Raw genomic sequence first — 14,335 nt, 5'->3', positions numbered from 1 at the left:
AATGTCAGAAATAGTTGAATCAAATGAAATTTTAGGAGATGCCAGACATTAAGAGAATAGGGTGGAAACAAAAATCATGAGCACTTCAATCAAGACAGAAAAACCAACATGGACAATTATTATTTGTGTAATAACAAACCTTGTAATCACAAAGCACTAATTCTACCATTCATTCAATGGATAAAAAGGAAACATGGGCTGCTGATCAGTTCCAATGACTAACAATCAAAAGATATCTGACGTTACATCAATCGAATCTAAAGATGTACAGGACAGGGAATTTCTGCAAGTGAAAGATGGGAGAACACATTGCATTGTAAGACCACAAGATGTGTGCCAACAGTAAACAGAGAAATATGAATAGATGTTACCTTCTGTATAACAAAAAGAGTTTTCAAACACTGCATGCTTAAAATCATTTAAAATAATATAAATAACAAGTAAATATATTTTGGCAGGTCTTCAAAAGGAAATAAAAGAAGTAAACATTAGAAAAATGGTGGCGAGAGTAGAAAAAAGGTGTACTTACCATGGTGGTTGTTGCAATCTTGACAACAGCAACAAACAACAGCTGAAACTGATCCTTTAGCTTCTAGAACCAAAAGGTTCCGTCTTCGGGAGCTAATGGGAAAAATGAAGAACGGAGAAAAAGTGTGAAGTCACAGATTGAGAGGATTAATATCCCAGAAATCTGGGACAAGACAGACATAATGGAAAGACTGAAAATAAAGATGGACAGCAACAGATGGTGCACTGGAAATACCAAAGAAGTTAGCGGAACACAGAAGCAAAGGTGGCAGTCGGCTGACACTGGATCAGCAGTCACTGGCTAGAGTGTAGAGGGTGGCAGGTGACATAAAATCCAAGACAGGTACGTGAAAGACAAAGAAACAAATTTCGTCAGAAATGGAATCAATTATGTAGACAACTGAGGAAAACTGTAAAACAAAACAGCTGGAAGCTGTGAAGATGAAGAATTGAACCTGCCGATAAAGAATGACAACTGGATGAATACTAAAGAATCTGCCAAGATTAATGAAGGAGAATACCACTAATAAATCCTCGAATCTAATATTTGCTGGCAGAAATTTTTCTTATAAATTGTGTTCTCTCAATAAAAGATTTCAGCAGTGTGAAGAGTGTGAGACAGATGTCTACCACCACATTTCTGCAGCTCTCCCTAAAGAAATGCAGATCAGTAGAAGGTCTTTCGCGCTTTGAAATCACCAAAAGATCTAAAATTCCAGCATATTACCTCTGTAGTCCATTGTCCTCATGTATCTCTTAACTTGAGCCTGCTTTCATAGTGCATAAAACAGTTTACATTACAGGACCCATCAGCTTAATAAGCCATGCTTGCAAAATATTGACACGAGTTATTTACACGTCAGTCGAAAAACAGGCAGTAGACAGTCTCAGAGAAGATTAATTTGTGGTCCGAAAAAATGTATCAACACACAAGTTAATATTTGACTCACGACTGTCTGTTTACCGAGCTGGACAGAACAAAGATAAACCTACATTCATAGAATTTGTAAATTTACATACTTGTACAGAAATTGGACTGTAATTGTAATATTTGAAGGACATGATAGAAAAGTAGTAACTGAGGATGGAGTGATACAGGGTTGCAACATACCTCCAATGTTAGTCAATCTATACATTGAGCAAACAGTAAAGTGAACCATGGAGAAATATGGAAATAGAATCACAGTTCAGGGAGAAGAAGCAAAAACTTTGAGGAGGTTTGCCAAAGACACTGTAATTCTGTCACAGATAGCAAAGGACTTAGAAAGCGAGTAAAAAAAAAAAAACATACGTAGTGTTTTGAAAAGAGGTTATAAGATGAACATCAAAAAAAGTAAAACAAGGGTAACAGAATGAAATCAAATTGAAATTGGTGATGCTGAAAAATCTGGACTGGAAAATGAGACACTAAAAGCTGTAGATGAGTTTTGCTATTTTGACAGCAAAGTAATTGACAGTGGCTGAATTAGAGACAATATAAAATGCAGACCGGCAATAGCAGTAAATATTTTTCTGGAAACCTCAAATATAAATATAAGCATTAGGAAGTTTTTCTGAAAGTATTTGGCTGGCGTGTGGCCTCGTATGTAAGTGATAAACTGTTTGTATACAAAGACAATAGAAGCTTTTGAAATGCTCTGCAAAAGAATGCTGAAGTTTAGATGAGTAGATTGGATAATTAATTAATCAAATTGGGAAAAAAGAAATTTGTGGAACAAATTGATTGAAAGGAAAGATCAGCTGACAGGACATATCCTGAGGTGCCAAGAAATCATTAACTCGGTACTGATGTGACATGTGGGCAGTAAAAGTTCCAGAGTTAGACCAAGGCTTGAACCCAGCGAGTAGCTGTGTAGAGATGAAAATGCTTGCACAATGTTGACTAACATGCGGAGTTAAATCAAAACAGTTTTCAGACTGAAGGCCACGAAAATGTTAACAACGATAAAATTGTTTGTCTCGTTCCTTCAGCTCTTAATAGCTTCTAATTTTCACTGGGAATCTTGAAAATAGACATCACTTTCTGGATACACTAACCTCTGTTATAGCCCCATTCCTTCATAAAATCCCCACTCTATTTCCTAAAATTCCCTTTGACACACAGTGTCAAATATATATCATTAAATGTTCCAGTGCTCCAAATGATTGCTTCAGTTTCACGCTGCAGCACAACTGATTCAAATCTGAGGACTGCTGATTGGCAGAGGAGATGCACAACAACTGGCTATACAAGTTCCAGTGCCTTGTACATTTACAGGCATAGTCTGTTTATACTTGTGACTCTTACAGCTGTCTTTTTGGTTCAGAGTAAAAGATATTTTCACAGTTAATACTGGCAGTTTACCAACAAGTCTCCCATTGTCTTCTATCCCGGCTTTCATGGCACTTCCTTTAATATTAACATTCAACAAATATAAGGCCTACTTTTTTCCTCCAAGTAAATGGAAGATGAAAGAGAAGGGCAACCACCTATGTACCCCGCATCTATGCAGGGAGCACAGTACCACACAACGGAAACCAGCATTCACTCTAGCTTTCAAGCACTAGCTCTTTTTTCAGAAATAGTACACACATTTACACACATAAACACACAGACGCCCGAACACACACTCCCGTGGCCGTAGCAAAACTAATTATTGATACTTGATAATTGACAGCTGCTTTCAACAACTGAGTATCAATAATCAGTCTTGCTGTGGCCACAGGAATGTTCATTTTATTACCTGTGTATTTACACGTGTGAATGTGTGGACTATTGCCAGAAAAAGAGCTAGTGCTCAAAAGCTAATGTGAATGTTGATTTCTGTTATGTGGTACTTGCTCCACGCATCGATCCACTATGTGTGAGTGATTGCCTTTCCCTTATTTTACACACAGCTCCATCCAGGAATTTCAATTATTGTTGAAGATAAAAGAGAAATATTTTCCGTGAAAAGTGCTGCACGGCATCAGTGTGTTCAAATACGGGAAAACTTGGGACTACCAAAAGCTATTGTAATGTATATTTATTCAGACAAAACCAGCTCCAGTCACGTGACAGTCTTCATGTCACGAATTAACACTACATCAAAGTTATAGGAAGGTTCCTCGTTGTCAAATACATCAGACAATTATGTTGTCAGTTTACTGTATGACTTTAGCCACACAAGGTGCTGTACACTAGAGCCAACCGCCAATTTTTGCACTCAGTGATATGAAAATTGCGTAAGGTGATAGAGGCAGATGTACGTGACAGTTACTCCGATCAAAAACTCGTATGTATTTGACACTACCACTGGTGTCTACTTTTTGCACCTTCTTTTCTTGTCTATCCACTTCTTCAGGTAGGCAGGTTTTGCCACTTTGGAAATAGAACAGATAAGGAAAGGAGATGCAGGAAATACACACTAGCAATGACTGCACGGGGAAACAAGGTTCTCCGTTAGGAATGATAGAACCCAAAAATATAAAACTTGAGACCAGAAGAAGATTAACAGAAAACTGTATGCTCTGTATGAGACCTGTAGTTGAAAGGATGGTGGAAGGGAAGAACTGCCAGGGGCAAGCTTCAGAGAAAAGTACGTGTGGTATATCATCAGTGGTATGGGATGTTCCAGTTATGCTGAAATGAACAGAATACTGGCAAGCAACACAAATGGAGAACTGCACCCAACTAGTCTTGGGACCGATGACCAAAACAACAACAGTGACAACAACAACAAAATGGCACATGTCTACATACTATCAAAGACAAACCAGTACCATTTCAACCGCATAACAAGTTCCTAAATCACCACATGAATAGGACTGCTCTCCATTCCGCTCCTGTCCACAATTGGTTTCTTTGTGTGTCCGCTCACATGCTTCGACATGTACACCAAATACGGGAGCACATAAGTCCATCTTCTGTATTTTATCTACAGTCCACTGGAAGTCCAATTAATACACCAATGACAAAGATACATAGAAGTAGTTGAGCTGAAATCACAGTACCCACCGGCAGTACTCTGTGAAAGTGAGGACGTAGCACTTATCCTCTATACAGGCCACACTGTTGATGTCTTTGTGCTTTGAAGCAAATATTTCGTCTTCCGTGTCTGCAGAAGAGATGCCCTGTTCCGTGTGCTCTGGTCGGTAGTACCAAAGCAGTGACATCATCATTTCGCCTAGAAAACAACAAGAGAACAAATACAATACATAAAATATCTACTTATTACAAAATCATATTACAAAGTGAGTCGACATTTCTGTTAACTTAGTTCCCACCAATCAAAATGCATGTCATGCTGCATGTTTGACCTAGGTCACATTTGAAAAAAAAAAAAAAAAATTACCATTGTCAAATTCATATCTTTCAATGCAGATCTTAATATGGTTCCTCCTTCCAATCATCGACAAACACAAAGATCATAAATACCGAGATACATGATAGAAAAGCAACTGCAATAGTGGAGAGGTATTTGGACAGGATAACTGTGAGTTTCTACAGAGATAATCTAAAAAAACTTGCTCCCCTTCTAGCAATAGTAAATCATAGGTCACTGGAGCAACAAAGCATTCCTAATGACTGGAAAAAAGTGCAGGTCATTCCTGTTCCCAAGAAGTGTCATTAGGCAGGCTTATCTCACTGACATCAATCTCTCGCAGAATTATGGAACAAATTTCATGTTCATGTATTGAGGTTTTTGGAGAAAGAAAATTTCTATAATAATCTACACAGATTCAGCAAACAGAGACATTGTGCAGCTTGCTCTGTTTCTCCATGAGCTTCAGAGTGCAGCAGATCAATGGTGTTGCGGTTGATGCCATGTTCCTCGATTTTGAGAAGGCATGTGATACAATTCTGTATGGTTATTTAGGAAAGCTTACTAAGTATTAGAACAGATCTGTGACTGGAATCAGGATATCGCTGCAGACGGAACGCATCATGTTGGTATTAACAGAACAAAACTGACAGATGTAAGCAATATTTTAGGAGTTCCTCAAGGAAATGTGAAAGAACCATTATGGTTTCAGTATATATAGGGTGGTCAGAAACAGACTGAAAAGCTTTAGAGGTATCTGACAGAAGGTTGGGCTGAGAAAGAAATGTTAAGAAAAAAATTTGGCACACTGTGCCATTTCTGAGTTAATTAGCACTGAAGCTAGCCAATATGGGCACCATGCACACAAATTCAAGTGGCCCGCCAGAGAGGGCGTCACCAAAGGTGTACTTCTTTTGGTTTCCTCAACCAAACAAGAGAGCAATTCAAAAATTGGACATGGGACAGGAGAAAAGACTGAACACAAGACAAGGGCTGAGCAGTCTCTTGCGCTGTCATTTACACTATGACAACAACTGACACTAATTGTACCTGGTGCACATGATAACCTGATTGGCTAAATTCAGTGCAAACTAAAATGGAAATGTTGCAACATGTCAAATTTTTTCTTAAGAATTATTTCTCACAACAGCCTACCCTGCAACATACTTATAAGCTTTTCAGTTGGTTTCTGACCACACTTTAGTGAATAACAATGGCAGCTCTGTGAGTCTGTTTGCAGATCATGCAGTTATCTATAAGAAGGTATCAATGCCAAAAAGACTGCAGCAAATTGTATGAATACATGAAGAGGATCAGCAACTGGGGCAGGGGCTGGCAGTTGATTCTGAATGCGGTATTGTGCGTAAGTAAGTGAAAAAGCAACTACTGTATAATTACACCGCTGATGACAAATCGCTGTAAACAGTAGCTACTGTAAAATACCTAGGAATAACCATGTAGAGCAGCTTAAAGTGGAATGACCACATAAAACAAATAGCTGGGATAACAGATGCATGGTTGAGATCCACATGAAAAATCTTAATGTAATGTCATTCACTCATGAAAGAAGTGGCTTACACAACACCTGTTTGGCCAATTTTACAGTATTTCTCTTCAGTGTCGGATGCTTTCCAGGTTGGAATAATAGAAAAGATGTAGAAGATCCAACAAAAAGAAGCACAATGTAGAAAAGGGGGTATATGCTTTCTGCTCCATTGGAGACCAGCAGTGGGTGAGCATAAAATTCAGTGTTTACAATCCCGAACGAACACATATATAGACAAAAGACCCCTTACACCCACAGAAATTTGTTCTGAAGAATATTTATGACAGTCTTGCAAACAGTACAGTGTTTAATCTTTCGAACAAGCTTTATGTTGAAGTCAGCAATTATGAGCACAACTTATTTGGCGAAACACACTGATACAATAGATGCACTCAATCAATATAAACACACTTAAGTTTGCAGCGACACAAATAGAATGTAGCTGGCCAAAAATAGAATTTGCGTATAGTCCACAGTCGAAGCCAAGGCAGTCAACTAATAGCAGCTGATGAAATGAAAGACCCACGTAAGTGAGCACACGCTCCACTACACGCTCCGAGCTGTAGATGCACGGATATAGTCGCTCGGTGGTCACGGGACCCAGCCTGTTGACAAAACGTGTGGTCTGGGTGTGCTGTCTCTTCTCAGAGTTCCACATACGGTGGCAGCTCCAGATCGCGGCACCACCAGTGGTGACGGCTCCAGCAGCTGTGACGGCTCCATGTCGCTGTCAGAGACAGTTACAGTACCTCCTACTGAGTTCTGCTACATCGAGGAAGGAATTTATTTTACAATTATGCTTTTACCATAGATCCTTTCAGAATATCCTACAAAATCTTAAAAATCCCTAGATTCAGACCATGTAATTATAATAACAGAACCAAATATTATTTTCTACACCCTTTTGCTGCACTTAACATGACACTGTTGGGTTCTTGTACTGAGCAATAGTTTTCTAGCTTTCCAAGTCTTGTACGAACCTACCTGTTAAGGTTTTTCTTGTTAAGTCTATTTCGTCTGTCTCTTTTTACATTTTTGGGAAGACTGAAGAACAATCTTTCCACCTCAGTATCTGAAGAAGGGACTGTTAGTAAAAGGGAAATGACTACATTGATGTTATCATAAATAAAATTGTCACAGTGATGTTTCAAGCTTAGTACCTTATTCCAATAAATTTCAGCTGGCAGTTTCCTTTATTTCTTCGTCCCCTTCAATCCCAAAATGCTTGACTTTGGTGAGAACTGGATGTCTCAATTCATTGTCTGCTTTATGTATGTTGGTTTCTCTCACCAAAAAAATGCAAATGGCTAAACATATCTTTCACAGACTGTTTCTCGAGATTTTGTGCTACTTGGAGATTTCACTTCTACACAACAGGTGTAATCGGTCACCTTTCCGTGTGATTACTGATGGTGTAATACGACTAAGTTCACGACTGACAATAACAATTGCACAGTTAACATAGCAAGCTAAAATTAGACAGATTTCATTCAATAACAGCCTGAGAGAATCCCCTTAATAGGTCAATGGTGTCACAGAGTAAAGTAATATATCAAGTGGTGCCTACTGTAAATAATACGTCGGCACCTTAAATCCAATTTTACCAATTTCCCTAAACCCCTGTCAAAGCAAAACAGCCCTAAATCGCACATAACACGAGGGTGGTTTGAAAAGTTCTCGGAACGGAATAGAAAATAGTACTTACATCACTGAAACATTTTTTTTTAATTATTTTTCAATGTAGTCTCCCTGTAGATTAATGCACTTGGTCCAACAATGTTCCAGTGCCTTGATCCCATCTCAAAAATAAGTTTCCTACAGGCCTGCAAAATAGTTGTCAATTCCGGCTATCAATTCTTTGTTCGAAGTGAATCTTCATCCACCAAGAAAAATTTTCAGTTTCGTAAAGAGATGTGTGGTGTCACTGCCAGACACCACACTTGCTAGGTGGTAGCCTTTAAATCGGCCGTGGTCCATCAGTATACGTCGGACCCGCGTGCCGCCACTGTCAGTGATTGCAGACCGAGCGCCACCACACGGCAGGTCTAGAGAGACGTACTAGCACTCGCCCCAGTTGTACAGCCGACTTTGCTAGCGATGCTACACTGACAAATACGCTCTCATTTGCCGAGACGATAGTTAGCATCGCCTTCAGCTACGTCATTTGCTACGACCTAGCAAGGCGCCATTATCAATAGATATATAACTTGTGATGCCTGTACCGTCAGACTGATGTACACCACTTGTGGATTAAAGTTAAGTATTACAGCAACTGCGTCCGTTTTTCTAAGTTCTCATTTCCTTGTAATGTTCCAGACCTCACGCCAATCTGCGTGAGCTTAAAAGCGTGCATTTCGGCCTCCTCTAGCAACACTTCAAGATGGATGTCTGATGGAGCCATATCAGGTGAATAAGGTGGGTGTGGCAACAATTCGTACCTTAGTTCGTGTAATTTTGCCATGGCAACAGCGCATGTTTCCGATCCAGCATCAAGAGCCGTGGCACCCATCTTCCAGATAATTTTTTTGCTTCTAATTCTTCAGTTAAAATGTGTTATATTCTTTCAGATGGCAGCTGGCAATCGTGAGCAGTTTCACACAGTTTCAACTGGTGGCCCTCCATGACCATTTTGTGCACTTTTGTAATGATTTCTGGAGTAGTGACACATCTTGGCCGACCACCGTGTGGATCAGCATCTAAGCTCTCCTGACGAAATTTAAGTTCATTTGTCCACTTGGCAACAGTCGAATATGAAGGAGCAGAGTCCCCAAGTGTATTCTGGAAACTGGCACGAATATCCTTTGCTTTCATATCTTTCTTTATGAAGTACTTACTTAATCACTGCTCAAATCTCGATTTTTTCCATCTTCACAAATCACTACATGAGAACAACAGAGCCATGTCGCTGTCACAGCTCTCTTCCAGGCACAGAATGTGGCACGTGTTTACAGTCAGAAGTCCAATGAATATTACGTGAAAAACTTGTTGCGCTAGAGCTGACCTCTCGTGGTGATTACGAGGGCTTTTCAAACCACCCTCATATAAGAAGTTTTGCCCTTAAAAAAGGGCGAAATCCTGAAAAGTGGACACCCTGTTTTGTTTCCATTTTTACGGTGTTGCCAATTCCTGAGTGTTGCTACATCATGTCAGACGAGTCTGCAGTGACAGACTAGAGCATCACTCAAGCACTAATGACTTTTCCAACAATCAGGTCAACACAAATGGAATCAGCCAATTGTGGACAACAATTTGTGGGGTAGTGAAACAGAATGATCACATAGGATCAACTGCAAGTGAAGCAGGTGTCAGACTTTTTGTTCACTGGTAGGATATCAGGAAAATGGAGTCACTCTAAAAAGAATACTGATTGTGAAGTAGCTGTGCGAGATATTTTATAATATTGCTCGAGTATGTAGGACTTATATAAAATAAAACTAACAGGAGGTGTTGAAAGGCAACACGAATGGTCACACTGTTACATGGCAGTTAACGCAAAAGACTGTCGGGTAACCCGTCTTTATAGAGTAATATGCAGATTCCAGTAGTTAGCACAGTTAGTTCTTTAACACTGCATGAAAACCACAGACACTACGAGGGTCCAAAATTTTTGGGACTGGTGCTGCCGCCTGGAAAGTAGGAGTAGTAGATCTTTGCACGGCTAGCTGGCGAGAGCTGCATATCTGATGAGGCAGTGTGTGGAGTGGCATTCGGCTGGGAGGATGTGTTGCGTGTCTACAGTGATTTCTGTAATACTCTGTGTTTGGTGTGTGGCGATTTTACAATGGATTCGCCGAACAGAACAGTGTATATGTTTCAAATTCTGTGCAAATCTCGGGAAAAGTGCGACGGAGACCCTTGCAATGATTCAACAGTGTTCGGGGGATAGAGCATGAGCTGTACGCGTGTGTTTCAGTGGCATGCTCAGTTCAGGACCAGCCGTACAGACGTCGAAGATGATGCTCACACTGGAAGGCCCGTGAGCCGCACAAAGCCAGACACTGTTGCCAAACTTCAACAACTGGTTCGTGCGGATCAATGTCGAACCATTCAAGACCTTGCAGATGAAGTGGGTATTGGTTATGGGACATATCAACGAATGTTGACTGATGAATTGGGCACGCACTGTGTCGTCGCAAAATTTGTGCCAAGGATCTTGACTGCCGATCAGAAGGCACAGCATGTTGAAGTGTGCATGGACCTTCGTCATACCGCATCTGATGATCCAACCTTCTTGTTACGGGTTACCACCGGTGACGAGAGCTGGATTTATGGTTATGACCCAGAGACAAAGCAACAATCGTCCCATATATAAAGGGAATTGCGCACAAAAAAATTTGTCCCACCCAACCAAACAGTGAATGCCACATACTACTGAGATGTTTTGCGACGGCTCCGTGAAAACGCGCGGCAGCGACGGCCCGGACTCTGGCATCAAGGGAACACACTGCTGCATCACGACTAGGTGCCCTGTCACATGTCCTTGCTCACCTTTTTGGAAAAACAACATGGCGATTGTACCCCACCCACCATACTCGTCAGATTTGGCATCTTGCGACTTTGCACTGTTCCCAAAACTGAAACTCAAGTTGAAAGGCCATCGGTGCAACACTTCAGAGAGGATTCAAGAAGCATCATTGGCGGTGATAAACACCCTCGAAGTACAAGACTTCCAGAAAACGTTTGACCAGCGGCAGAAGTGCTGGGACCGGTGCGTACATGCAAATGGGAACTACTTCGAGGGTGATGGTGACCATTAGTCGAAAGGTTAGGTTTTCAACAGATGGTAGCACCAGTCTCGAAAATTTTGGGTAGTACCTCGTACTACCAAAGATTGCCTGCTGATTATTTCTTTTTCTCTTTATCTTTTAATAAACAAAGTGAGACCTGTTATTTATGTAGCCTTAGGGACTTCATTTACTTGGTCCGCAGCAGGGAAGTTAATTTAGGAGGCATAGAGTGGTAAAACATTGTGATGGTACAAACCCCCGTTACTAGATGAATATTTCTAGTATGCAAGGATCGCTTTGTGGAGAGCGAGCACGCTACACGGTGCGTGACTCGCAGAAGCGTGTGGCGCACCCGCGCTGGATTTACAACGGTCGGTGGGATGCCTCTGTTGCCACGTGGCCCGCAGCTTGGGGCACTGTTTTGTTTTTCACGCATTACACGGAAACTATGTAACTTACGGAGAAGAGCGGTGCGGCAGTGGATTGTGGTCAGCAATATGCACCTTCTGAAAGATCGGTCTTTATTTCATGTCACGAGATGCAAAACTTATAGTAACCTCAAAATCATTTAATATCACAAATACTGAAAGATTAATAAAAATAGTAAATAACGACTTGCAGGGATGAGCAAGCACTCATTAAAAACATTTCGTCGTAGCAGACCGAGTGCTGTAGTCATATGTTAAGATTCATAAATAATAAGCCCGTAAAGAGCAATAAACAAAGTTTGAGGGAAAATTGTTTATAAAATTCAATAGAAAATTCATGACGTAAAGAACGGCACTATATAATATTTTGGGTGGCATCACACGTAGTTTAAACCAGTTTAGTTATACTATACACTTGACTTGCAATAGTTTTCATTGTTTGCAAATTATTATTAACATTTATCACCCATAATTAATTAATTATTATAGATATGAAGATTTTGAGCAGCGCACTGTGTAGATCACAACAGATTACATCTAAAAATGGTGCTATATGCAGTTCTATGTTAAAACTTTGCAGCACAGATGTCAACAAACAAATATGCGCTAAGTGGTGAAATTCTGCAAAAACTGAAACTTGATTTACGGGCGATAGAATAATCCTAGAAATTAATGTACCATAGTAAATAAGATGTACTCTTTAGTGCGGTTCTGATGGTGTACTTATTTCTGTCGAGGGATGTAAGTATCAAAATTTGTAACCTTAACTGGTGAGACTGGTACTCGCATAACGAGGGGGTTGATGTCCGAGCCTATATAAGCAAGCGGCCATCTTGGCCAGGGGTCAGTCGTTGGTCAGTCGTTTTGGAAGGTGGGTGGCGAGCAAGCCCCACTTGAGGGTGGCCCATGCGGTCGTTTGAGAATTCTTTTTCGCGCAGATTTATTTCGACAAAGAATATTGTTTAATAGTGCAAATGTGCAAGCATATATTCGTTGAAGTGGAAGTGCTACAATTATTTGTACGATTTACGAGGCATACATCGTCGTAAGTGAACATGTGGCGAACTGTGATTTCACGCCAAAACTGCTAGAACAAAGAGGACAGTGGGACTTGTGGTTCTGTTCGAACTGATTGAGTAATTTTCGTTTATAGCAGCCTACATTACTGCTATTGAGGGCTCGGTGTCAAATTATTATTAAAGAAAAACTGTAAACCGTCTCACCAGTGCTAATTTCATTGTGTGAAAAAAAGAACAACGCCAATAAATGGTGATTGAACTGTGTCGTGAAAAATTGAGTTTAGTATAATAATTGCCTAATTCTTGTTCCCTAGCATTAACTGTACTTATGACTGAGTGAATAATTAATTCAAAAACTATAATAAATGCACAGGTGTGGAAGTGTACTAATGCACCAAGTGTGGAAATCATCCCCTGAGACTTACGCGAGAGGCAAAATTTTGCAATAACATTTTTAACCAACATTTGTATACGCACATTTCGTGTGAAAATGATGCAACCTCATTTCTTTATTATTTACCGCCCCCTCACAGCATGTGTCACCGGTGCAGCCTCTGAGGCAAGGAGGACATGAAGTTGATTTGCATCACAGTTTCATTGCACAGATTTAACAATCATAAGCAGCCAGTTGCACTCGACATGCATTTCAGTGAAAGTAATGGTGTTTGTCCTTGTCTTTCTTCAAATCACTGAAGATTTTTGCCGTCACTGGCTGTATCCGTGATATAGTTTCACCTTATGCCTTCTTGTGTCCACTCATCTGTGCCAAGGCCATAGATCATATTTCCTAACCGCCCACTTACTAAGTGTTTATATGCTTGATACTGTGAGTAAATCATTTTGTTTGATGTCTTATGAAAATAAACAAAATTGCTGTAGTGACCACTAGTTTCTTTTTGTTCTCTGATGAATCCCTTCGTTAACATGCGTGTATGAGGTATTGTACCCATACTTTCATGCATAATTGGTCCATCCCTACTAATTTTTATTTAAGAAGCCAGCATTCACTGTTTTTCTTTAATTTGTGTGACCTTACGGGGAGCTTCCCTTCACTGTCGGTCATCAGGAATGAGATCTGTAGTGTCTAAGGGGTATGCTGAACAACTCCATGATCACCTCACAACAGGTCATAATGTTTAGGTTTTCACAGCTGACATCTTCATTAATTAAAACTTCTGGGCTAAGAGGCCACTGTCAAACAGCAGCGATTCTTCCTCTTGATGTTTCGTTGCCAACTGCAGGGAAAATCTTTCGAGGTGAGTCAACAAATGGCTGCTGGGCCGTGGAGGTCGCGTTTATATGGAGCACATAGAGGGTACCACCACTCGTCATGTGCTGTTGATGGTGAAACTATACCTGACTAATGCCACACTCTTGATCAACATTAATCAAATGTCACAACACTGGTACAAAGTCTACCGCCATATCTTATGTAACTTTAAGCCACCTTCTTTTTTGTTAAAATTATTGTGGTGTTTATAAATCTCTACAGCCTCTTTACCACACCTACATAGAATTTTATACACCCCACGTACTGCAGAACGGTGTTGTGTGTCTTTCACTGGTTTTAGACATTCACTGATCTTCTTAGTAGGTTAGCAGATTTTTTCAACTCGCAATTTGGCCAGAACTTTCCCAATATGGTCTGTAATATTGTGGATACACGGAATGAAAACTTTTCCAGTCAATTGTTGTTGTTGCACGTTTCCAGACACTGTTTTTATGGGATGGAGTGCTCGATCTATCTCACTGTAATCATATCCATTTTTCTTAAAAGCTGTTTCAAAAATTTTAAGTTTCTCTT

At 40.2% G+C, this 14,335-nt stretch overlaps 1 protein-coding gene across 1 annotated transcript in view; it reads right to left on the bottom strand.

The window, feature by feature from the left end:
• LOC124716674 (basic proline-rich protein-like) overlaps nt 1-14,335 on the bottom strand; it is a 124,986-nt gene that overhangs the window by 8,637 nt on the left and 102,014 nt on the right. The window contains exon 8 of the mRNA XM_047243212.1: nt 4,505-4,673. Within this exon, the coding sequence (XP_047099168.1) occupies nt 4,505-4,673 (169 nt within the window). The remainder of the gene's footprint in view (nt 1-4,504; nt 4,674-14,335) is intronic.

Source organism: Schistocerca piceifrons, chromosome 9, assembly GCF_021461385.2.
Source record: "Schistocerca piceifrons isolate TAMUIC-IGC-003096 chromosome 9, iqSchPice1.1, whole genome shotgun sequence".
Taxonomy (NCBI): Eukaryota; Metazoa; Arthropoda; class Insecta; order Orthoptera; family Acrididae; genus Schistocerca; species Schistocerca piceifrons.
Note: the sequence above shows the minus strand (reverse complement) of the source record. Positions and strands in the feature narration are given on the sequence as shown.